This window comes from Cydia amplana, chromosome 18 (genome assembly GCF_948474715.1).
Source record: "Cydia amplana chromosome 18, ilCydAmpl1.1, whole genome shotgun sequence".
In the NCBI taxonomy this organism is placed as follows: Eukaryota; Metazoa; Arthropoda; class Insecta; order Lepidoptera; family Tortricidae; genus Cydia; species Cydia amplana.
Window position 1 is genome coordinate 14,987,419 of NC_086086.1, and position 25,091 is coordinate 15,012,509.

The 25,091-nt window shown below is 37.2% G+C and overlaps 1 protein-coding gene across 1 annotated transcript in view; it reads right to left on the minus strand.

Annotated features, from left to right (window-relative positions):
• Positions 1–25,091, minus strand: part of LOC134656628 (ras-specific guanine nucleotide-releasing factor 2-like) — a 76,363-nt gene that overhangs the window by 12,301 nt on the left and 38,971 nt on the right. Inside the window, exons 6-16 of the mRNA XM_063512184.1 lie at positions 13,411–13,558; positions 12,360–12,476; positions 11,761–11,858; positions 11,589–11,646; positions 10,977–11,148; positions 3,264–3,457; positions 2,672–2,797; positions 2,232–2,334; positions 1,608–1,796; positions 1,091–1,192; positions 446–626 (exon numbers count right to left, since the gene is read on the minus strand). Coding sequence (XP_063368254.1) covers positions 446–626; positions 1,091–1,192; positions 1,608–1,796; positions 2,232–2,334; positions 2,672–2,797; positions 3,264–3,457; positions 10,977–11,148; positions 11,589–11,646; positions 11,761–11,858; positions 12,360–12,476; positions 13,411–13,558 — 1,488 coding nt within the window. The remainder of the gene's footprint in view (positions 1–445; positions 627–1,090; positions 1,193–1,607; positions 1,797–2,231; positions 2,335–2,671; positions 2,798–3,263; positions 3,458–10,976; positions 11,149–11,588; positions 11,647–11,760; positions 11,859–12,359; positions 12,477–13,410; positions 13,559–25,091) is intronic.

Consider the following 25,091-nt stretch of genomic DNA (forward strand, 5'->3'; position numbering starts at 1 on the left):
ATGAGAATAGATGAGAGTTTTCACTTTCTTTATCGTTCCCTCACAATATGCTAGTACTTCATATGCTGCAATGATGACATATCCCAAAAATCCATCATCATCTTCCTCGCGTTGTCCCTGCATTTTACCACGGCTCATGGGAGCCTGGGGTCCGCTTGGCAACTAATCCTAGGAATTGGCGTGGGCACTAGTTATTACGAAAGCGACTGCCATCTGACCTTCCAACCCAGAGGGGAAACCTTATTGGTATTAGTCTGGTTTCCTCACGATATTTTCCTAAACCGAAAAGCGACTGGTAAATATCAAATGATATTTCGTACATAAGTTCCGAAAATCACATTGGTACGAGCCGGGGTTTGAAGTGTTTGAACCCGCGACCTCCGGATTGCAAGTCGCATGCTCTTACCGCTAGGCCACCAGCATGGTGCTGGTTTAATAAGACTACCTGCTGAACCGTATGTCGACGTCATCAGTGAATAGCGCTCGGTCGGAGCGGCAGGCGGGCAGGCTGGCGGAGGCGGCACCGCATGAACCGCAAGCTCTAAGCAGCTCAGTCAACGCGGCGCTCTCCATACACTGCGCTAGTTCGGAGGTCCAGGCTGCTTTCTCCTCGAGAGTCGCTGCCACTGTTATTGATAAACAAAGGCAACAAATTTAAGTCAAGCATTGACCGGTACAAATGACGGTCAGATTAAGCTTAAAGGATGAGTCACGCTAGACTAGGCCGGGCCCGTGCAGAGGCGCCCGATACGTGGTACTTTCCATAGAAGACGAAGCGCCGGAAGCTCCGGGCCGGCCCCGGCCCGGTCTAGTGTGAGTCATCCTTAATAGAGTCTGTCTACGCTAAAAATGTTTAAAGATATAAGCCCCTCAAATGATGGATCTGCGTAGCCTCCAGATTCCCAAATAAAAAAAAATAATAATTAGGTATTTAGGTACTTCAAAGCTGGAAAAATGTTTTTAAAATTTCAGACCATAAATTTTTCATTCTGTCACTATTTACTGCCCAAAACATCAATATAAGAGAGCATTCGAAGTATTTAGAACACACAAAAGCAACAGAACTAACGTTATATAGGTACCTACTTACCTAAGTGAGCACAGATCTGTTCTCCTTTGACTTCAACGAGAATCTTGAAATCTTTTCCTTGATAGAGATCGCCTCCTGGGGAAGAACAGACGGATGTAGAATCTGAAAACGAACAAAAGTAATTTTGATGTAACTGACGATGTTAGCAATTCAAAGAGCACGTCTCGTGCTGTGAATATTTGTAAACTTCCGCCTGATAGAAGAGGTAATTGGACGACCTTAACTTACCATAAAGTATTTAGTAAAGTATAAAGTTGGATCCAAAACTTTTGATAAAATATTTTTCAAATTATTGCGAAGCAACATGTCACTGGTAAAAAACATCATCTGACTGAGAGCTAACACATACAACTGATCAAATGATCATCTGTAAGATTTAGTTCTCCTCATGTAACTATGTTGGGATGTACCTCCTAAGATCTTGAGTAAGTCAGAAGCCTCTCAAGATCTTCAGTAAGATCTTCAGATGGAAAAATATAATCTTGGATCTTGGATAAATGTAATCTTGGAAACATACCATCATCATCATGACTGCTAGGATCTTCAACTAGCAATGCGTCATGCAGTGGCAGCCTTCCAGTTGGTGGCAGATGCAGTCTCCCTCCCGTAGCCCTGGTGCTGAGGAGTAGGTGGTTGCTGAACAGGAACGCTTGGCGGGCTTGGAGTGAGGCTCGACGGCCCTTGCCTACCACTTGTGAAATAGTTCCTAAGGAATAACAGATCAATTACTATTAAATAGTTGCTTCTAAAGTTACGTCCCATGTCAATACTTCGCATTTTTCCGCGTTACACTATAAACTATAACAAACTATTAGTCATTGTTTTGTGTGACTTAGCTAGCGCCACTTGCATCATCCCACTAACGCTGGGTTAAACAGTTAAACCGTTTACCCAGTGTCAAATTGTACTGGTAACCATGGTAACTCCAAGTTTAACTGGCTAACCCCAGGTTAGTCAATGGTGCAAGTAGCCCTTATATAGTCGACGACATATTTTTTAACCTCTCAATCAAATCATTAAATCTACTGAATGCTGGAACGCGTGCGACACAGCTATATTTTAAGTAAAGAGGCATGCTTGGAAATTGTAATATGTATATCAATTACTACCATTTTTATTTATTGTATTAAGATTTAAGTACCTTGTCTGATGAAGACTTGGTTGACGTCGAGGAGAATGTCGCAGCCCTCGATGATCATGCGCTCCACGGCTAAGTTCTTGCGCAGGTTTTCTGTCTCGCTCACCTGTCAATATCATAGATATGATACATAATATAAATAGGTCTTACAGTCAATATCTTCTTAAGATTTTTATGTTACCTACTTATACTGTTTGGATAACAAAGTTTCTCCTCTATCGACCATAATGTTAACATAACTCCTTGATCTTTGACCCAGCAAGTGATCTTTAATAAAAATTTGATTATTCTGACACTGCGCCATTATCAGTAGGTAGTTAGGCATATTTCTGTGAGTTTTCTTAATGCCAGTATGTGTATATTGTGTTTATCTTATGTCTGTTCTATAAAACGGGAAAAAATACGTCAATACATACAAATACCTTGAAAGCAATGTGCCTCACCTCGTCATGCATTTGCCTCGAAAGTTCTTCTAACTGCGCCCGCGCATGCTGCAGGCTCCGGCGCTCCACGTGGTCGTGCGGCGTGTGCGCCAGCAGCTCGTGCAGGGTTATAATGTAGCGAGGTATCTGAATGAAACGCATTTAGTATCTGGTTCGAATAACCATTATTAGAATTCACTATTATAGGTTCTGATTCTAAAGACTATTTTTGACGTTATTATATCTGGTTACCCGATCCAAGAGGAATTAGGAAGAATGCAGAATTCAGATATTTGGGTCGTAGAACTCTGATTGTAAATTTATAAAAAGAGACAGATATAAATAATATGCAATTCATAAGGACATTACTACACTGCGTTTAATGCAAGGAAAAGTAATGTTAAAATTCATACCAAAAATTGATACATCCCTTCTTTGCAACTTCCTTACACAGGATTGTAAACCAGTCCGTTTTTTTTGTGCCTAGTCTAACAAGGTTTCCACAGAGTATTAAACACTTGAGGAGCCTTCTTACTTCTACATCAGGTTTTCTTTAGCTTTGTAACTTTAAGACAACACTACAACTACCAACTTTCTGGTTCCAACAACGTACCTGATGCATAGGATACGTCAAGAAAGTCTCCAACGACCGACCCTGACACGCTGGCTTGCTTTCCAATCGCGCCAGCAACGTCGCAAACGGCTGGCTCTGCTTGCACTCCGTCAGCACTTGCAACGAGTAATGATGGTTCCTCACGTACTCCTGGTAGATCGTCAGCATGGGCAGCAGCATGTCGAACAGGTCCCCTGTGGACACGCCTACCGTCTGATTGTTTGGTTGACAGTTCACGGGGGGTAGCTACGACGACACCGAATGCCATGCTAGCTTCCAGGCTATGAGGGGTTGGTCTCATTTACTGGCCGCCTACATTATATTGTTCAGATCAATTTACATTATGTTCTTCTCTAGCTGTTACATATATAGTGACAATAACATGAGATTTTTCTTGGATTTCATATTAGTTTTTAATGGAGTTGACACGTCAAGGACTTTTTTGATATTGTTTTACCCAGACGTGTGGAAATAAACAGTATGTAGATAAAATACATACGTTCACAAGCATGAAATGCTTGAGAAAATGTACATTTTTTAAGTATTGTTTATTTAGATTGGTATAGAAACACTTTGTGTCCAAAGAACACATCTGTGAAGTATGTATTCTGATAAAATGTACGAGACATGAATATCACTGTAGATTGCTTATGGCGACCAAGATAAAAAATAAATAATGGCGGTTTCATTAACCTATGCATTGCATTCAGGTTAAGTAAGGAAGGGTCATTATGAACGACAAAGGATGCTATTTGAACTAAAGACGCAACCACTTTACACTGACAGAAAAAATACACTAGGGAGTTAGGTATGCAAGGTTATAGTTTTAAAATGGTAATTTTGCGGAACCGCCATTTTTCGGGTATAGACAATGGAATCGATTTAACATCTGTACTAAGGACGCTTTAACTACATTGGCATTCACTGTGGATTCAAGATTTTACTTCAATGGGACATTGGGACACATTTAGATGAACAATTCAAAATTTACTATTAGGTCTTTGATTTATGTATATTTTAAGGGCTTGTCAGCTTCGCCATGCTGCGCTACCTACTCTATTATCTATGTCGTATAATCTACCTACCTACTCTAAGCTCTAAGATATATATTATATGCATTTTCGTACACATAATACCTTACTGACTAGTTATTCTACAATTTCTACATTCTACGCAGCAAAATAATTTTTTCTACGCATATATGAATTTTTTATTGAAAATAAATTGATATGCTACCTACAATATATGATTATGATTAATAATAATAGACATACCTAAACAAAAAAAACACGTTTATTAATGCCAAGGTAAATATTAAAATCAAACAAATGTACCTGAAAGTTATTATGGAGTCCAATTAAAACGCTATAACTACGCGTATATATAATTATGTAAACTATTACTTTCTACAACTAATATAAAGTCACGCCATCTAAATACTGTTAAGGCTGTCACTTGAACAAACAGCTACACATATAGTTATATGACAACTACTATTGCAATAATGTTTGCAAATGGTTATGTTATTAAGTATACTGGTTGTATTTTTTTAGGTGATACAAGGTATATGTTCGTGATTATACTCATTGTTATGATCAACTTTTACAATAGAAGTAACTCTGAAATCACAAAAAATATCCTTGTCTCATACAATTGTCGAATTTAAGATCACCTAAACTTTTGTTGCTAATTGTTGCTCTAACATAACAAAAGTTGCTCACAGTAATAAGTACAGTCGCGTATGTATATCTTGTAGCACCTAAACATGAGGTATACGAGTATACACGACTACACCTCGTATATTATATGTACTTTTACTGTAAAACGACTTAAATATCCACACAGTGCTCTGAACAAAATTGTAGATCTTGATCTTGCAGAGGAAATTAAACGTTAAAACACTAACCTAACTTTATTAGACAACAGCTAGCCACTATGTTCTAATTTCTGGTGACACTTAAAGGTGACGGTAGAGGTGGGTAAATTTTCAGATTCTGTCAATTTACCCCATTTCACACACAAGCGCACTTCACGCACACTACCTCACTTTACTGGGACAGGTCATTGACCCATCAAGTTTTTTTAAGATTGCGTTTTGAGTTTAGTGTTAACCACTGACCTCTTTTGAGGAACAGAAACTGTAAAAACGTTCCATTGAAAGAAGAAAGAGAAACAATACATTAAATCTTGCTCTCCTTGTCTGTTCATGTCACACGTGACGTATTTAAATTCTAATTTAATTCATTTGATTGTTAACTATTTTCTGCATATTATGGCTTTGTCGAGATATGCGTTTTGTAAAGTTAAACCGAATAAACCCAGATGTCATTAAGTCAGATGTAAAATGTTATTTACTACTCTATACGGTTATTCATAAGGCGAAAAATCAATTCAATTAAAAATTTAAATAAATAAAGTTTCGGCAGGGTGGAAATTTAATTAAGGCCGACAAAATAAAATTTAATAATATATGTCGGCTGATGTACCCCTAAGATCTTTACAGATTTACTTGTACGAGTATCCTATATTCGCTATTTATTTTGCTATTAAATTTATAAAATTAAAATAAATAATTAAATATTATACTGGCATTCCACCGCTATTATTTCAGTGCTGAACTGATTATCTTCGATCGTAGCCTTGATGATGTAGTTGTACTTACACTTACGGCGGTAGGAGCGGCAATGAACCCCGCGCAGCGTAGAACGAGAGGTGCGTTGGGATAAGTGCATATACATATAATTCTTCGTGCGTCTGTCTGTCTGTCCGTCCGTCTGTCACAGTCTATTTTTTCCGAAACTACTGGACCAATTCAGTTGAAATTTGGCACACATATGTAAATTTGGCACACAAATGTAAATTTGTGACCCAAAGATGGACGTGTAACGTAAATAAAATGTATTTTAGAGAATTTGAAATACGGTAGCCATTTTGGGGGGGGGGTAAATGAAAAAATTAAAAAATATGTTTTTTAAACTATATAGTGTTACATATCAAATAAAAGAGCTCATTGTAAGAATCTCAAACATAACTTTTTTTATAATTTTAGGATTAATAGTTCAGCAGTTATTCATGAAAATAGGCAAAAAATGATCATTCTCCGCCCACTTTCTCCGAAACAACTGGATCTAAAATTTTGAAAAAAATACACAAAGTAGTTCTTTACCTATATATGTCAGGAAAATCTATAAGAAATGTGCAGTCAAGCGTGAGACGGACTTAATATACGGAACCCTTAGAATGCGAGTCCGACTCGCACTTGTTTTTGTTTAGCTCTTATTAGGTTTAAGGAGTTTTATGAGTGAAAAAAGAAGTTTTTTGTTTTATGTGCCCGCGTTATTGCCGATCGATTGTGTTTTAAACGATAATTAGACAAAAAAACTTGTTTTTCACCCAACGAATATAGATCCCCATGACACATCTTCCAAGTCGCCTTTGGATAGGCTTAATTTTAAAAATAATTGAAATAATGTTCTATATCATTCATACTTGCAAAAAAAGACTAAAAATAATTTACGTGACCAATGCTTATTATTAGTAAATATCTTACAATTTAATATCTGATATATCACACGATACAAAAAAATGGCCGCAAAGTTAAAAGTTTATTTATTTACGTTACTAGTCCATCTTTGGATCACCGACTCTTTGTCATATGTGAAAAATGTGTACCAAATTTCAATTGAATTAGTCTATTAGGGGCAGACACACGAGTGATCTTAAAAGGGATTTTTTTCTTGAATGATTTGTATGTACTTACCCCAACGCACCTCACGTTCCACGCGGCGCAGCGTAATCAGTAAGTACCTAATAATTAGTGTCCGACCGAAACACAAATTTCTGTATATATAAATATTGTTGTCCTACTTGCTCGCCAACTTTTGGTCTTTGTCACATAGTTTAGTTTCATAATACGAAGTACTATTTCGTATGTTTCGGCCAGGCCGAAAGATTCGGCCGTTTTTTGGCCGAAACCGAAACTACGGCCGAAACATGATTTTATGGCCGAAACCGAAACCGAATCTTCGGTCGAACACTACGAATAATCACAATGGTCTTAAGTACCACAGACCCTACTGTCACTTAAGTCCTTTATGCCAATCTCTGCCTATTAGAACTTATAAAAAAAAAGAAACCGAGTAATTATATCCAACTACCGAACCTGCTTACAAATTTTCTCGAGATATTTGAGAAATGTGATATGCAAAGGAGAACATTCGAACAAACGAAAGTATTTTTGCCCAAGCTGAAACGGAGACCTTCGCCTACGCTCGGTCAGTGATGGTTTAGGTACAGTCAGCTGCAGGTCACCCCTGCATAGAAGATTGTATGCAGGGGTGGTACCTTTTCTCTGCAGCTGACTGTACACCTATAAAAAATTGTTGTACCTGCTGCAATTTTATACCGGTACCGTACTTTATATTTCAACAGGTATAGTACCTTCAAAACGAAGCGGTATTGATAAATAATAACGGTACCGTACCGCCTATAAATAATAATAATAATTCAGCCTATATACAGGGTGGTCCAAACCTTGACGTCCAAAAATTTTTTTTTAGATTCCTCACGTCGTGGGCTATCAGAATATACCCCATGTATGTTAGCCGATTTTTCGTAGTTATCGAGTTATGATTTTTTTTTACTTTTAACTTTTCATATGAAATTCCGGGGTTCCCATACAGAGTGGCTAAAAAATAACTGCATTTCCGTTGCCAGGGAGGTTTTGGGATTATACTGAGCAACTTTTACAATGGGGCCAACCCCGAAACCGCGAAAAAAAATTACCCTTCCATAGAAAATGGACTAGCCAAAATGTATAAAAAGCCAATTTTTTTTTCGCGATTTCGGGGTTGGTCCCATAATAAAAGTTGCTCAGTATAATCCCAACACCTCCCTGGCAACGGAATGCAGTTATTTTTCAGCCACTCTGTATGGGATCCCCGGAATTTCATAGGAATAAGAATAAGAATAGAATAAGAATAAGAATTGTTTATTGCCACATACATGAACATAAAATAGAGTTAGAATTACTTACATAATAAAATAAAACAGTTGTTATCATATACAAAACAAAAGTGAGAAGATCTTTGTATTAGGCACAGGGTTCCAGTCTCAGCGTGTGCCGGGCCTAGGTGCCCGGCGCTGGTTTTCAGACCGGTCCCAGACTAAGGACGGTCGGAGAATATTACCTACATAGGAAAAGTTAAAATCTTAAAAAATCATAACTTGAAAACTACGAAAAATCGGCTAACATACATATGGGGTACATTATGATAGCCCACGATTTTTGGACGTCACGGTTTGGACCACCATGTATAGACAATAATCTCAACGCTAGCCCAATGCGGATTGGGGACTTCACACACAGCTTTGAATTTCTTCGCAAATGTATGCACTACGAGTATGCTGGTTTCCTCACGATGTTTCCTCCTTCACCGAAAAGCTAGTGGTAAATATCAAATGATATTTCGTACATAAGTTCCGAAAAACTCATTGGTACGAGCCAGGATACCAATGAGTTTTTCCTTACCGCTTATACCGTAAAGAAATAATGCAGTCTCTGCTTTGCACGATTATTGTGTGGACATAATTCTTATAATCACCGAAACATACATACCTCTACGCACAGAATGTCATTGAAATAAAACATTGTTTTTTATAGTAAATTAATATAACATTCGATTTATACACATAACAATAAGCAGGCCAGGCCGCAGCGATATTGGCCTGTAAGCTTCATCTCGGTCTCCAAATCCGCAAAACTCGCTGGTACTAAATGCTGGTCTTGCCGTTATTAATTATCTTGATTCTTGAAGATTATCAGAACAGCACGTTACGTAATCGCATACATAGACGGAACGAACGTCAACAAAGTAGGTGTAGACACTGCAAGTCTTTAGGTATTAAACGAATTACGCTTCGTATTAATAGATGAGTAATATTTAAATGAACATATAATATTCTCTAACATAAATACAAGATTACAATTAATTGACATCAAAAGTCATTGACGTACAGAAGTCATATACATTTTTATAATGACGCAAAATTGATACCAGCATAATGAAAATCAATCCCAATCAGTAAAACGAGTCTTTAAACTTTTTTCATTTTAAGCGGGTTTTGAAGGAACAAGTTACTTAAATTCGATTGTAATCGTATTGTTTTAGGATAATTTACTGCTGTTTTCGACCGTTACGACCCGTAAATAACAACAACTCACATTTAAAATTTGACTGGAGCTCGACGTGATTATATTTATTTACCCTATTTTATGAAATACAATTTATCTACTGGTATACATTTTCGTATGCGTATATGATTAAATGTCTTTATTAATGTCAAAAACGAGCTATGACGATGTACACGTCTGCTTCGATGCAAGGCCAACGGCCATCTGACTCGAAGAAGAGTTTTGAGTGATGTCGTCAATGTATGGAAATTATACGAAAGTTTACATTTGGGATTGAATTTCTGTGTTGTATTTGTGAGTAAAAATATAAGTAGATAATAATCTGGTAGTTTAGTTATCTAGCCTTCAAAATCCCACAACAACTCAATTACTGTCAAAGACAAAACTGTAATGCGTCTTGCTCAAACGGAACTCCATATTTTGATTTTTGGACACTTTTAGTGTCGATTTGTAGAGAATTACAGGAAATAAAAAAAAATATGGCGTGAAGAGCCGGTACACGGCTTCTTCGTGAACAGATTTGCGTATAATTTAATGCAGTTATTAATCATTCATTGAACAAATTGATTGCACAAAGTGAGGTCTAAATCGAAAACGTCATATACCGTCCCCTGCTTCGTGGGTTCAATATTATGTTTAAGATAAATAAATACACAACAAACTTTATATTGCATCAAATGCAAAAGAATTGTGTTATTGTGTTTTAGGATCAAAATCCTAGGATTAATTTTGACAGCGCATTGGTGGACCTGAACTTTATTTTTCTTTATTAGGTTTGTACCTAATTAATAGCAGTATTTGCTAAACACCAAAAGTAAACATCAGTTACTTGGTTCTTTGATGATACACCATTTCCATTGAAGGATTGGTCATGCTTTTGCAAGTTTCACTATTAATCGAAATTGGTTTTCCATCAGCATCAGACTCATTGAACAGCAATTGGTAGTATAGGGTCGTTAAATTTGGTTTTTCTTTGATTTATTTGATTATTAAAGTTACTTTTATAAGTTAGCCATGGAAAAACAATTTTAAATCATGCGGTTGGAGATAAAGATTATACTTATACAGAGATTTTTCGAATGTAGAAATAAGTACATAAATAAAATTTCGATATTATGAACTTGATCATTTAAATCATTAATTTATGACTCTCCATTTTCAGTATTATCTTTTCGCAAATGTCCATCTTCTACGCAACGTGACTGCTTCAATGTTTAATAGGAAGGGCCGAATCGCTAAAAATTGTAGATACTTAGCCCTCTTCTAGACTTCATACGAAAAGACAGTCACCTTCCCTATATATACTCCAACATCTTATTGAAAATTGAGAATTCCCGATTTCTTGTGAAGTCAGTTAAAGTAATTGCTGCTATACAAATTAAGCCTGCTTTAGAAACAATTTTTTACATTTTAAAAATCTGCTGAACATCTAGAATTCCTTGCGTAACAACTCTTTCGTTTCAATTTGTTGCGTAGATGACAGACAGGTACGCATGCATCAAAAATCCATGGCATCTCACCTAATACGAGCGTTGGCCAAGACTCCATGCGAGACGTGAGACCCTTGAAGAAGATCTGGTGGAGGAAGAGAACCGTCTCGCTGTTCAGGAAAATGGAATTGACGTCCTCGTGGGTGCAGGGGGGTTTTTTGGAACTGGCCGCCATTTTGAAAGGACGGAGGAAGCAGGTTACCTGTAGGATATCGAGAATAATTGAAGGGATGTTTACAAAATCAACATAACTGACTACACTGGTTGACACCTGAAACGATTAACGATGTTCTTAAAAAAGTGTCATCCGCTCTAAGCAGTTATGTTGTTTTTGTAAACATCCCTTCAAATTAGATCAAATAGAACATTCCAACAAAATATCGCTTATGTAATACATACCACTACTTTAGACTTGTTTTAAAAATATTGCTGAAGCTTGAAAGTGTCAGTAAGCTGATTTTTAGGCTTGGGATATTCTAAAGCCAAGTAATGAAATATCAAATCAAATACCTACCTATGGTGGTATGTGGTGGTATATTAACTAAGGCTAATCTGTAAAATCTTCGTGGAAAAGTACAACATAATTATGATTATGATTATGATACAACGTGAAACACATTTTGAACCATTTAATCCGCTTACCAATATTTCCATTTGTTCAAGATATTCTTCCTCTGCTTCAACCATTTTGAAGACCAAGCTGTAAGCAATAAAAATAACCAAAGTCATCTTTGTTTTCTTTATTCCTCATCTTTGCCATCAGTTGTATTGATTAGTTATGGAAGCAATAGCAAGGAAACCAACGTTGATGTACCTGTTTCGCTTGCGCATGCTTTCGGCGTGAGGGCTCTTGATGTACTGGTCGACGATCTGCTTCCATCGGCGACGGCACAGCCATCCCCGGAAGAAGCTCTGAAAATTTGTTTTTAGATATTTTTCTGTTTTTTGATATAATTGCTACAAAAAAGAGCGATGAAAAAGAGTTTTCTGAGGAGAGTAAGAGTCACTTTCCTCGGCTAATTTTCGTCTCTGCTCTTCGTCGTCGTTCATATCACTTGCGAGCACTAGTAGGTAATACTGAGAATAGTTTATTAGAATCTTTAATCCATTACATCAGAACCGATTTTTTGAATTACTTACCTGACATTCGGGAGTGATTCGGAATGATCTGAACTGAATACACCTTATTTCATTTAAGATCGTTTGCTTCTTTCTAAAACCAATAAAAATATTGCGACCTCTAGGTATTTATTAAAATACCCTGCTAAAACCATGTCTTTTTGAAATAGGTACGTTGTAACATTTTAACTCCTCTCAGAAATGAAGTCCAAAAGTGCCAAAAGTAAGAAACTCATACTTTCATAGATATTTGACGTTTATAAAAACACTTCCACACTCGAATTAGGTTGATACCTGGACTTTCTTAATCTTGCGCAGTTCTGCTGGGTCGATGTCTGGCGAGTGACTGGGGGAGGTGGTAGCTGATTCCGTGCGTGTCGGCTGATCGTGCTCCTTCTTGAACGTGCATAGCTGTTGATAAACAAAACTTATAGTAGCGACCCGCCCCGGCTTCGCACGGGTTAATAAATTATACATAAACCTTCCTCTTGAATCACTGTATCTATTAAAAAAACCGCATCAAAATATTTTGCGTAGTTTTAAAGATTTAAGCATACATAGGGACAGACAGACAGCGACTTTATTTTATACTATGTAGTGATTATACAATTACGCGACAAACTATACGAGAGACAGAACTTTTAGTGGATTATACAATAAGAGCTTATACACTAATATAAAGTAGGTACTTAACTCATTTCATAAATTTCTCATAAGTTCCTGGACATTTTTAGTTTCGGTGAAGGAATAGATCTTGACCAGAGTCATAGTGATTTGTAAAGGTAAGCTCAAATTATCTCAGTCCTCAGCATTTTGACTTCGCTGCTTAATTCGTCGCACTGTTCAGGAATCTGCCACCGCGAGACCCTCTCCCTGCAGCAAGTACCTATATTTGTGGACCTAATCTCAACATACCTCAGTTGTCATCTTTTTGACCTCGCTGCTTAATTCATCGCACTATTGAGCGTACTGCCACCGTGATGTCCTCTCTCCCTCAACGACTAGCAGGTGAAATTGCTCCTGCATTTGTAAAGCTAAGCTCAACCTTCCTCAGTCCTAAGCTTTTTGACTTCACTGCTCAATTCATCGCACTGTTGAGGGTACTGCCACCGAAATGTCCTCTCGCTCTCAATCTCTAACCTAACCTCAACATAGATAGATAGGTAGAATACTCTTTATTTTCACACCTCAGTAAAAAGATACAAAAGAAAAGAACAATTGATTAAATGTAGAGGCAGACAACAGGACAACCTTTGGGTAGCGGAAACAGTGAAATAGTCGAAAAAGTAGGTGTACAAAAAAAAGTAAAAAAAGAGGTGTGAAAAGTAGGTGTAGGTAAACATACCTCAGTTCTAAGCTTTTTGACTTCACTGCTCAATTCGTCGCACTGCTGAGCGTACTGCCACCGTGATGTCCTCTCGCTCTCAACCACCTGCAGCAGGTGGAGCTGCTTCTGTTCAAGCTCTTCCTTCTGGAGGAGTAGCTTGTTGAAGCTGGAGACAAAGAAATATATGTAAATCAATAGATACACAAATGGAAAAAATCTCGAGGTTTTCAGCAGGTATAAGAGTACAAAATTTACTCTCTTTTGTTTAGAAGTAGCTTTATTACGCAAAACATCAGTTTTCTCCCATCTACGTATCTATTGCAAACTTTAAGGTACGTTTTATTACTGGCAAATACAATATTATACTAGTTATGAAACCAGCGAAAAATGTTCTGATAAATTAATTCAGACAGCTACAAATATGTATTTTAAATTATTCACCCCATGTGGCTAGTTACATTTAAATGTTTCCAACCAGTTATGAGCTATTTTAATTGCTTTCATTGAAAAGTAAACCCTATAACAAGCGCTTATGGCTCAAAATAGTAAAATATCTATTCTCACGCAAGGCTTGATTAATATTTAACTAGACAAAATGCCCGTGTAATGTACAGCGCTACCAACTTGTTTTAGCTAGTGAGCAAAATGAGAACTAACATAATTCCATATTAATTTGACGCCTTTGTAAGAGAGTAGCGATTTTGGTGACTGCAAATTTAAGTTAGTTTTCAGATTCTCACACGATTCATCAAAGATGGTGGACAGAGATTGTACGGTTGATAATTTTAATGGCTGTATCCGTGTGCGTTTCGCCTAATGAAGGGTGTTACTGCTGATGAGGTTTTTTTTTCATACCTAATGGAAGTTTTTTAATTGAATGAAAGAAAGCCGTAACCCAAGGTAAAGCGTCAAAGTTAGTATTGTTTTTCAACTAAGTACAGTCACCTGCAATAATACACAATGCAATGCAATGCAATGCAACACGTTACACTGCAATGCAATGTGCAATGTTACACGGTGAAGGCTGCAAAAATATATGACACGATCTTATTTGTAGAGCCATAAGAGCGTGTCACATATTTTTACGGATTTCGAAGAGTAACATATTATTGCAGGTGACTGTACAAACTACTAAATCCTCTGGTAATAAAATTTTTGGGACGCCAGAGAGGATGACGCGTGCCCTAACACATTGTATTATTATCATCTTCCTCGCGTTGTCCCGGCATTTTGCCACGGCTCATGGGAGCCTGGGGTCCGCTTGGCAACTAATCCCAGTAATTGGCGTGGGCACTAGTTTTACGAAAGCGACTGCCATCTGACCTTCCCACCCAGGGGGTAAACTAGGCCCGTATTGGGATTAGTCCGGTTTCCTCACGATGTTTTCCTTCACCGAAAAGCGACTGGTACTTAAATATCAAATGATATTTCGTACATAAGTTCCGAAAAACTCATTGGTACGAGCCGGGGTTCGAACCCGCGACCTCCGGATTGCAAGTCGCACGCTCTTACCGCTAGGCCACCAGCGCTTCCTAACACATTGTATTATTATATGAAATGAAAATGAAAATTAAATGAAAATGAAAATATAGACATAGACATAGAACATTTTATTCAAGATCACATGCTACATCACATGAAATGACAGAGTTAACAGATAGTGTAACACATTCAGCGGGGCTACCGCGAAAACCGAAATTCGCAAATTGCGGGGATCTTTCTCTTTTACTCCAATGAAGGCGTAATTAGAGTGACAGAGAAAAATGCCCGCAATTTGCGAACTTCGATTTTCGCGGTTATAGACCTGATACTTTTGCCGTGTTGTTGTATCCGCTATTTTTAGTGCTGGTGGTGGTGATGCCATAGCAACAGTGACATCTATTTCAGGACACAATACAGACTGTTTACACCCACTTGCGGGGCTTCGCCTATAACGACGCGCGTAAATAAATACAAAAACCAACTCGGTAAAAAGCAAGCTTAATCGACTGAAATGTGAAAACCGCGGAAAATTGTCACTAGAGGCGCTAATGTAGCATGAGGTCTTCGAAATGTCAATTGTCACTGGTTTTGGGTGAAAATTGTTCACGCAACGCCGTATTTTAGGCCCAGCACCTTCCGCTAAAAAACAAACTCCAAAATCTGTAATAAGTATTAAAAACGCGTAAAATATTGCGTAAAATTTTCGATGGACTTTATCTGCCGATAGGGTTTACAGTACATCGAATAATATAAAGTACATCGAAAATTAGCATGCATAATACACTTCATTTTCATGCTCTGAAAGAGGGTCATTGTTGTTCTTAAACGTGTGCAGAAAGTGATACGTTTCTGCACTAGAGCATTTAACTTTCCAAGTACGATATTTTTCATTTTTTTAAGATAAACAATTGAAATTTAATTTAAAACCTTCACCAAATCCACCATGAGAATGCCGGTCTCTGATGATGCCCTCAGATATAACAGAACGAACAAAACACAAGACATGTTTCCTGGTTGTACAGGGTGGCGAACTTAGAGGTATACAACTTTTTTTTGCCGCCATTTTATTTTGGCGGTAAATATGACAGTTATTGCATGAAAATTAGTTTGTGTAGATACGGCAAATTTATTATGGAGCGTTTTACGACGGAACAACGTGTTTTAATCATTAAAAACAATAGAAACATTAAAAATAACGTTTCCCGGTCGATTAATTTCGAGAAACGGTGACATTGACTGACTGGCCCCCAAGATCGCCTGATTTAACATTTTTCTGTGGGGCTATCTAAAGGGACGTGTCTATGCTAATAGGCCAACGAACTTTCAGCAATTAAAACAAAATATTCGAAACACTGTCGCTGAGATAACGCCAGAAATGTGTGAAAAAGTGATGAAAAACGCGATGAAAAGGGTTCGCATCTGCCATGCCGCTAGAGGTGGACATTTGTCTGACATTATTTTCCATGTGTAATTGCTGACCCTACATATTATATTTAACAAGGAATACTTAATATTTTTTATGTTTTATAGAATAAAATTTCAAAAATAAAGTGTATACCTCTTATTTGGCCACCCTGTATTAATAAGTACGTATATATTAGCAGCTTGCTTAATAAAGGCTGACACACATTCCGCGCACAATGGCGTAGGTATATAAAGAATAATGAGCGCGAAATGAGGAACACCCCTTCAAATTCCCCATGCCAGCGTTAATGAGACATTGCTGTACGTGTCGAAAGTGTCGCAACCGCTATTATTAAACGAGTAAATACAAAAACTTTGATATTAAGTATTTGTTATTATTTTATTGATGACCGGTCTGGCCTAGTGGGCAGTGACCCTGCCTGTGAAGCCGATGGTCCTGGGTTCGAATCCCGGTAAGGGCATTTATTTGTGTGATGAACACAAATATTTCTTCTTGAGTCATGGGTGTTTTCTATGTATATAAGTATGTATTTATCTATATTATAAGTATGTATATCGTCGCCCACCCATAGTACAAGCTTTGCTTAGTTTGGGGCTAGGTTGATCCGTGTAAGATGTCCCCTAATATTTATTTATTTTTATTATATTATTTTTCGTACCCTTACAGCGCTAGCAAAGCCGTTCTGAGTATTGGTATGTACTGTAACCATATTACCTAGGTAATACTGACATTATATCAGCGTACCTATTAAACTCGAAATTGTGATAACTCGGTAAGGGATGTTGCGAACATCCGCATCCGCAACCGCGGAACTTCCGCATTATTTTCAACATCGCATCTGCATCCGCATCCGCATAAAATCGATGCGGAGCTTATGCGGATGCGGATGTCGAACAAGTCGGTACCTACAGGAACGTCTTAGCGGCGGTGTAAGTGCTAGGTAATCTCGTCATTACCTATAACGAAATCGTCTAGATCCAGAAAAGTCGGCCAAGTTACTGTTTATAAAATATAACGCACCTATATTCTTGTTCAAATACTAAACGTTTCGTTATTTTTAAATAAAAAAATACAAAAAATGTAATATTTGACGTTTTCTAAGTAGGTACCAAATCTTGACATCCGATGTGAGCCTTTAAATATCCGCATCCGCGTCCGCGGATGTCAAAAAATCTGCATCTGCAACATCCCTGCTCGGTATTCAATCCATAGGGGATTCCAGATATATGGGGTAGTAGAGCAAGGCCGGATTATATCCGGAAAACCGGGCACCGATGGGAAATTGTTCGATGCTAACAAATTAACATTGTTAAGCGGAATATAGAATATTAAATTATTCTAACTCACGAAGTTCTCGTCAAATTTCGCTCAACAAAAGTTTCTATCGGTTACGAGCAAAAGATGACTCACGCTAGACCGGGCCGGGTGCGGGCCGGCCGGAGCGTCCGGCGCCTCGTTTTCTATGACAAGCACCAACTCACCGATCAACCGTCATAGAAAATAACGTCATGTCCAAGTAACAAGGCCCGGTCTAGCGTGAGTCAAATTAGGAAGGGAATAAAGATTTCTCCTTTTGTGTCAATAACTCGGAAAATATACTTCTTGGGATTTTGAACTGCGCGCCCAGCGGCACAGAAGTCGGCGCACTCGATGGTCCCCTGCAGCGGTCGCGGCACGCGCACCACAAAAGAGTTGAAGTGCACGTAGTGGCGCGATCGAAGCTGGAACATCCTCGTGTAACCGGTCTTCTGGTGTACATACTCCACCACTTCAGCAGCCGTGGCGGTGTAATGCAGGCGCGAAACATACAGCGCCTTACTCGGTGTAGCAACCCGCAAGCCAGATTAGCCGGTTCGGCGGTACCACACTGAGTCTTACGAGGCGCCGTCCGCGAGAGAGGTCAAAAAGGCGAGTAGCGTGAGTAACAATTTGAGGCGAAGCCGAAAATTGTTAATAAAGACGCCACGAGTATTTTTTGACTCAGTTAAACAACGTTGCATACAATAATTTTTCTACGACCAAGCACTTACTTTGAAATAAAATTGTAAATTTAATAAATATTTTTAATTCAAGAAGTAGCAAAAATGGAGGGCACGGGCGGGAAAAGAATGAATGAATGAATGAAATTTAAAAAGAAAAACATGTCTATGGTTCACTTATTTGTCAGAGATGACATTTAAAATAAGGTTGGCAACACTGTATTTCATTCAATATTTTTTAAGTGGCCATTACACGAAGTATCGTAAAATCGCCAAAAAGATACTGTGTGTATGCACAAATTCTATTTTTTGTCACGATGTGACGTCAACTAGCATCCGGATCTCACCCGGACAACCGGGCTAAACGGAAGTCCGGGTCATGGCCGCGGTCTACTAAACTTTATTGTTTATTTATTTACATTTTTATACCTAGGTCACCAGATAAAATACGGACCAAGGACCAAACTGCGTCGACCGTCCACTGGCGCCCTCATTGGGGAAATTGTGTTTTCTAATAAACCAATTAATTTATAAATGTATAAATCAGTCAGTAAATTTCTATTGTTGTTCCCCGGTTTTATTTTGATTATTTTTCGCTTTATCAACTACTAGCGACCCGCCCCGGCTTCGCACGGGTTAACAAGTTATACATAAACCTTCCTCTTCAATCACTTTATCTATTAAAAAAACCGCATCAAAATCCGTTGCGTAGTTTTAAAATCTAAGCATACATAGGGACAGACAGACAGCGGGAAGAGACTTTGTTTTGTACTATGTAGTGAAACGGCAAAACTTACTTTTGGTGATAAAGAGAATTATGTGTGTGATCAAATGCCACAATGGCGGTCGTAACATGCGGTTCCTGAAGATATTATAGGGAGCTTATAAAATGTGTATAAATACTGTATAGGTATATAAAGCAATGTATTAGGTCACTGTACATTTAAACGTTGAATTAAAACACGACCGAAGGGAATAATCTAATACCTTTAAACGAGCAATTCTTGTTTATTTATATATATATATATATTTCGGGGATCTCGGAAACGGCTCTAACGATTTCGATGAAATTTACTATATGGGGGTTTTTGGGGGCGAAAAATCGATCTAGCTAGGTCTTATCTCTGGGAAAACGCGCATTTTCGATTTTTTATATGTTTTCCGAGCGAAGCTCGGTCATCCAGATATTGTACCTAATACTTACAATGCTTTACATTATTTATATTTTCGACATAGTTGCGTAATGTGCTAATTAGTGCGGTAAAGTTGCTACTTTACCATATGTATGTAAGTATACTGTAAAAAATCTTTTGACATATTTACACACAATTCCCAGTAAGCACATCTTAGTCATACTTATATTCAATATCAAAATTAAATCAAAGTGTAATGTACCTAATGTACTGCCGTATTCGAACTTCAAGATATTCACAAGAGACGAGACGTACGAGATCCATTCTAGATACGTTTATAGTTTAGATTTCAACTATCCTACGTTTTTTTTAGCATTAGAAATAAGGTAAACAATCTTGATGTGTCTTTTAATTGAAAAACTCATATTAAAAATAAGTTACGGTAAATATGTAACAATTATGAATGTAATACGATCTTTTATAGTCTTCTGCTTTCATAAGTACTTAATAGTTATTGATTTTTTTAAAGTGTTTTTCAATTAAAAGACATGTCAAAATCGCTTACCTTCTTTCAAGTTCTTTCTAATGCTAAAAAAACGAACTATAGTTCTCTTTTGCAGCGCAATTCGGGCAACCAATGTCACTTTTACTATAGATCGTGTTAGATATATATTAGATGTGAATTAGATCTCTAAGTAATATCTTGTAGAAATCGTTCAAGAGTATCTCCAGAATCGCGGAAATGTCAAATTTGACAGGTTAGATCTTAAACATATCGTTATCGTATCTTGGCGATGTCTAAAAGATATCTAATAGATGTCTATTACAAAATCCGAATCAGGCCCTTAGCCTTTTAGTTGCGTAATCCTTAGCAAACGAACGCTTTGAAGTATTTCCGCCCGTTTGCGCCCGAGGGACGAAATATACTCGCAAGGAACTCACGGGACTCAATCAGAGAGGAAATGGAGCTTCGTTATAGTTGGTCATTTCGCTTGGTTAATTAAAGATTTGATAGGTAATCTTTGGGAGTGCTAGTAATAGGTACACAACTACACAGAATAAGTAGTATACATGTACCTATGTATTTTTACAGCACATTTGGTGCTACTTTACCGCCCTAGTGCGGTAACTAGCACAATACGTGCTTAGGTCGAAAATTTAAAGAGCTATATGTACTGTAAAACGTTGTATATACACGTGCGAAAAGGTAATTCGTAACTCGTGTCGATTTAAAACACTCCTTTCGGTCGTATCCTTATTTACTTCCTCGTATCCTAATCCTTAATTATTGTAATTAACAGTGAGAGTCAGGATGGCGGGTGTATGTAAACAAAAATAAACAAAAAGCATACCATATTTTAGTACCTAATTTGTACTATTTGGTACCTCATATACAAAAATTAGTACCTCACGGTATTTAAAGTTATCAGCAAAAAACGTTACACCCGCCAACCTGACAGTCAGAATGGCGGGTGTATTTTATTACGCTATGATCCCGCGATTATTGATAAATTCTATAAAAGCCAAATTTTAGTACCTTTTTAGTACTTTCATATTCAATTATAAATTGAGCCATTTTATTTGTGGTTTCCGAGTTATACTCATTTTACATTTTGCATTGCTATTAAAAAAATTCAGGCGCTTTAATTTTTCACCGTATTGATATCGTTTTTAAGAAAAAACGCTACGCTACAACTATTTTTATTACGCCAGGATTTAGTACCTTTCATGATTAATCTGTTACCCTTTCACGGGTAATCTGTTAGGTTCAATTAACTATGAAAATTACGTCTTACAAATGGCCAGGCGCCATGTCAAAGGATTCTTCCTAAGAAGAAATTCCGCTCTTCGTTGTGCATGTAATTGTGTACATAATACCTACTCTTAAGTAGGTACATGGTGATTAATCAAATAAGAAGAGTGGAGATCGAGGGGGGGAGGCCTTTGCCCAGCAGTGGGACACTGTAATTGTATAGGCTTATAATAATAAAAATAATAGGCCCATCTAGTGCGCGGCAAGTCCCCACCTGCCTCGATAACTTGTGAACACATTGTTATGGCAGGTGTCCGTACGTCTTTGTAATAACCCAGTCTCATAGTCCACCCAAACTTCAATCCATAGATCGGTATACTGTTCTCTTTTTCTACAATAGTCCCAATGCCTCTGTCTATTGTTGCACCTGTGAACGGGTTCCAGCAGGCGTTCTACATGACATAAAAGCTCTCCAAGGGGCCTCTACGTGTTGGATCTGTGTCCCCACGCAAGCCTATCAAAAAACCGGGATTATAGGCCCGTGATATCCAAGGAGATACAAAAATAATAATATTTATAATAATACACTAACTATCCGTCCTGAGCAATTTCTATTTCGTTAATGTCTGCCCTATTATTGGGCACATTAATGTGCAATTGTTTTACAAGGGGCAAAGTTGTTGTTTAATATCCTCGTGCTAATATTGATACACGAGTAAGTGAAAGTTTCAAAAATAGAACCATGAGCGTAGCGCGTGGTTCTAAAGTACAGGAACTTGAAAGTAGCGAGGGTTTCAACTACAACGCATGAGGCTTAAAAAAACTTTGCTACCAAATGAAACACAATTTCTTTCCACACCAACGCGAGGAAAATACTTAAACAATTTGAAATCAAATTAAATAAACGAATGCTGTAATTATTAGTGGCTTTTGTTCACTAAGTATTATACATTAATTAAATTTACATAAATAGGCATGCACGTCATGCTCGGCGTTTTGGCACTTTTATATGCAATTATGATTATGGTAAGTCAGGATTATGATAATCATATTGATCATATGACCAGTCGATAGAGTGTGTGCAGTAGTGATGGGTAGGACATCAATTTAAAATGAGTTTGTATGAGTACCTCATTTTCTAAAATGAGGTGTTACAATGTCTTACTTCAAATGAAGTGAGGTACTAGCATATTTTCAGCGTCGACTATTTCATTCCAACGGCGACAAAAATATTTAATGTATATACATATTTATGTATTCATCACTTCCTTTATAAATAAATAAATAGTAACATTTAATTGGAGTGCAATTCTGGAGGTTAAGAATAGAACTTTTAGGATAAAGATAATTTTAGAATCAAGTAAAATGAATAGAGGAGTGAAGTAAGACATTTTTGCGGTACGAAGTACTGCGACAAATTAACAAAATGAGTGGTACAAATGAGGTGCCTCACGAGTGAGCAACTCAACACTAGTGTGCAGAAGAGTCGTGGAATGTAAGGCATATTTATACGAGTATAAATATTTTTTTCATTTTTATTTTCAAGGCAGCCCATACATTTCACGACTCTTCTCTTTCCGCACAGACTCTATTAATCTTTACAAGAAATTATAATTTTCACACTCGACTTAAAATAATAATTATTGTTGAACTTTTTTAAGGATGCACATGTTTAGCGGTATTTTTTTAACACCATTTCATGATAAAAACAAAGGTGTGTTACTAGTAGATTGTTAACCAAGGGATGAAAGGCACTCATTTCTGCCGAGGTAGTTTGGTGCTCGAACGCAGTGAGAGCGCCAATAGTCCGAGGCTGATATGATGCCTTTCACTCGAGTTAAACACTCTACTTTTCATTTCGAATACGAGGAAAGTAAAATACGTGTTTTATTAAAACATGACTAAGTATAAAATTATATATTAAATCTTGAGGGTACTTATTACAATTACCTCACAATTTAGGCAAAAGTATCGTTATTTATGGAATGGGGAGTTAAATATCAGAATGAAAATTGTATAACAAATCCATTTAAACTCAAATTTCAATTGCTTATCGTTAAAATTTTAACATAGTCTTATTTGCAACTTAACGTAACATGCTCTACGTAGTACGTAGTGCAGAAACGTATCATCAACACCTTTTAGAACAACATTCTATCAGAGCATAAGAAATATATTTCCATCCATTTTGATCCTGATTTCGGTTTTAAGTTTCGTTATTTAGATTTACTTATTTCCATCCGCTCTAAAGGAAAATTAAAGACACAAAAGGCGCTAATAGGGTTCAGTAATGAAATTTATAATGGTACATTACGAAAATCTTGCACAAACACGGCTTGCACGTTTTTATTTAGATAAAATAACGACATTTGAAAAAGTAGTCGATATAAAACAGTCAAACACCGATAGGTTATTAATCTAATATCTATACTTAATATACCTCCCTGGCAACGGAAATGCACTTATTTTTTGGCCAACCTGTATACCTAGCTAGTGTGAATCATTAAGTTGACGAAGAAGAAAGTTTGTCAAGGAAATGCTTGCGCAGCATAGGTACGCTTGAATGTGAATTTGGTCTGCGCTTACCTGATAGAGAGTGGGAGAACGTTCCAAAGTCTGATAGCCTATGCCTGTACATGTACCTACATACTATGCCTTAAACAGTTTTTTGAAAAAAAAAACACTATAGCCTAGTTCGGACTATATTAGTCGAGTGGCGAGTATTTTAGTTGACTAAAATCGGTCAGCTAAACTAAAATCGTTCGCACTACAGATGAGGCCACAATGAAGAGCGGAATTTCTTAGGAAGAATCCTTTGACATGGCGCCTGGCCATTTGTAAGACGTAATTTTCATAGTTAATTGAACCTAACAGATTAACCGTGAAAGGGTAACAGATTAATCATGAAAGGTACTAAATCCTGGCGTAATAAAAATAGTTGTAGCGTAGCGTTTTTTCTTAAAAACGATATCGATACGGTGAAAAATTAAAGCGCCTGAATTTTTTTAATAGCAATGCAAAGTGTAAAATGAGTATAACTCGGAAACCACAAATAAAATGGCTCAATTTATAATTGAATATGAAAGTACTAAAAAGGTACTAAAATTTGGCTTTTATAGAATTTATCAATAATCGCGGGATCATAGCATAATAAAATACACCCGCCATTCTGACTGTCAGGTTGGCGGGTGTAACGTTTTTTGCTGATAACTTTAAATACCGTGAGGTACTAATTTTTTTATATGAGGTACCAAATAGTACAAATTAGGTACTAAAATATGGTATGCTTTTTGTTTAATTTTATTTACATACACCCGCCATTCTGACTCTCACAATTAACCGCACTCGTTTCCCAATTTTCCGCACTATAATATTATGTGCGTAATCTCAAAAATTTAAAGGGCCGTATGTACCTACTGTAAAACGTTATATACTCGTGCGAATATACTACTTTCCGCACTTGTATCGTAATGTACTAATGAAGAAGGGATATCAGTCTGTAAGTGATTCGTGTCAGATAACAGTAATAGGTCACATACTTTATAAGTTGTAAATTTCAGACACTAACGTGATTCTAGCTCACAACACTTAAACTTACCTGAGGGGAATAAGTAATAAGTACTCGTACTTTCTCAGATTATAGATTCATAATGGGTAGGTGACAAATTCATACTAGTGCCATATTTAATTTCGAAGTTGACAATAAGTAGTTTAGGGAGTTAATTAACAGTTAACTTTAGTTTCACCATGGAGTATGGACAAACAAAATATTCATATGATATGGAATACTGAGTTACTGTATCATCGTTGTGCTAAAATATTCTATCTGTTTTCTGTCGCTGTATTTTAGCGGTGAACACACAGATCACAATGCAGCTAGTTAGTCAGAGTGCACTCTCCCATTCCACATTGTTAGTGTGATATTA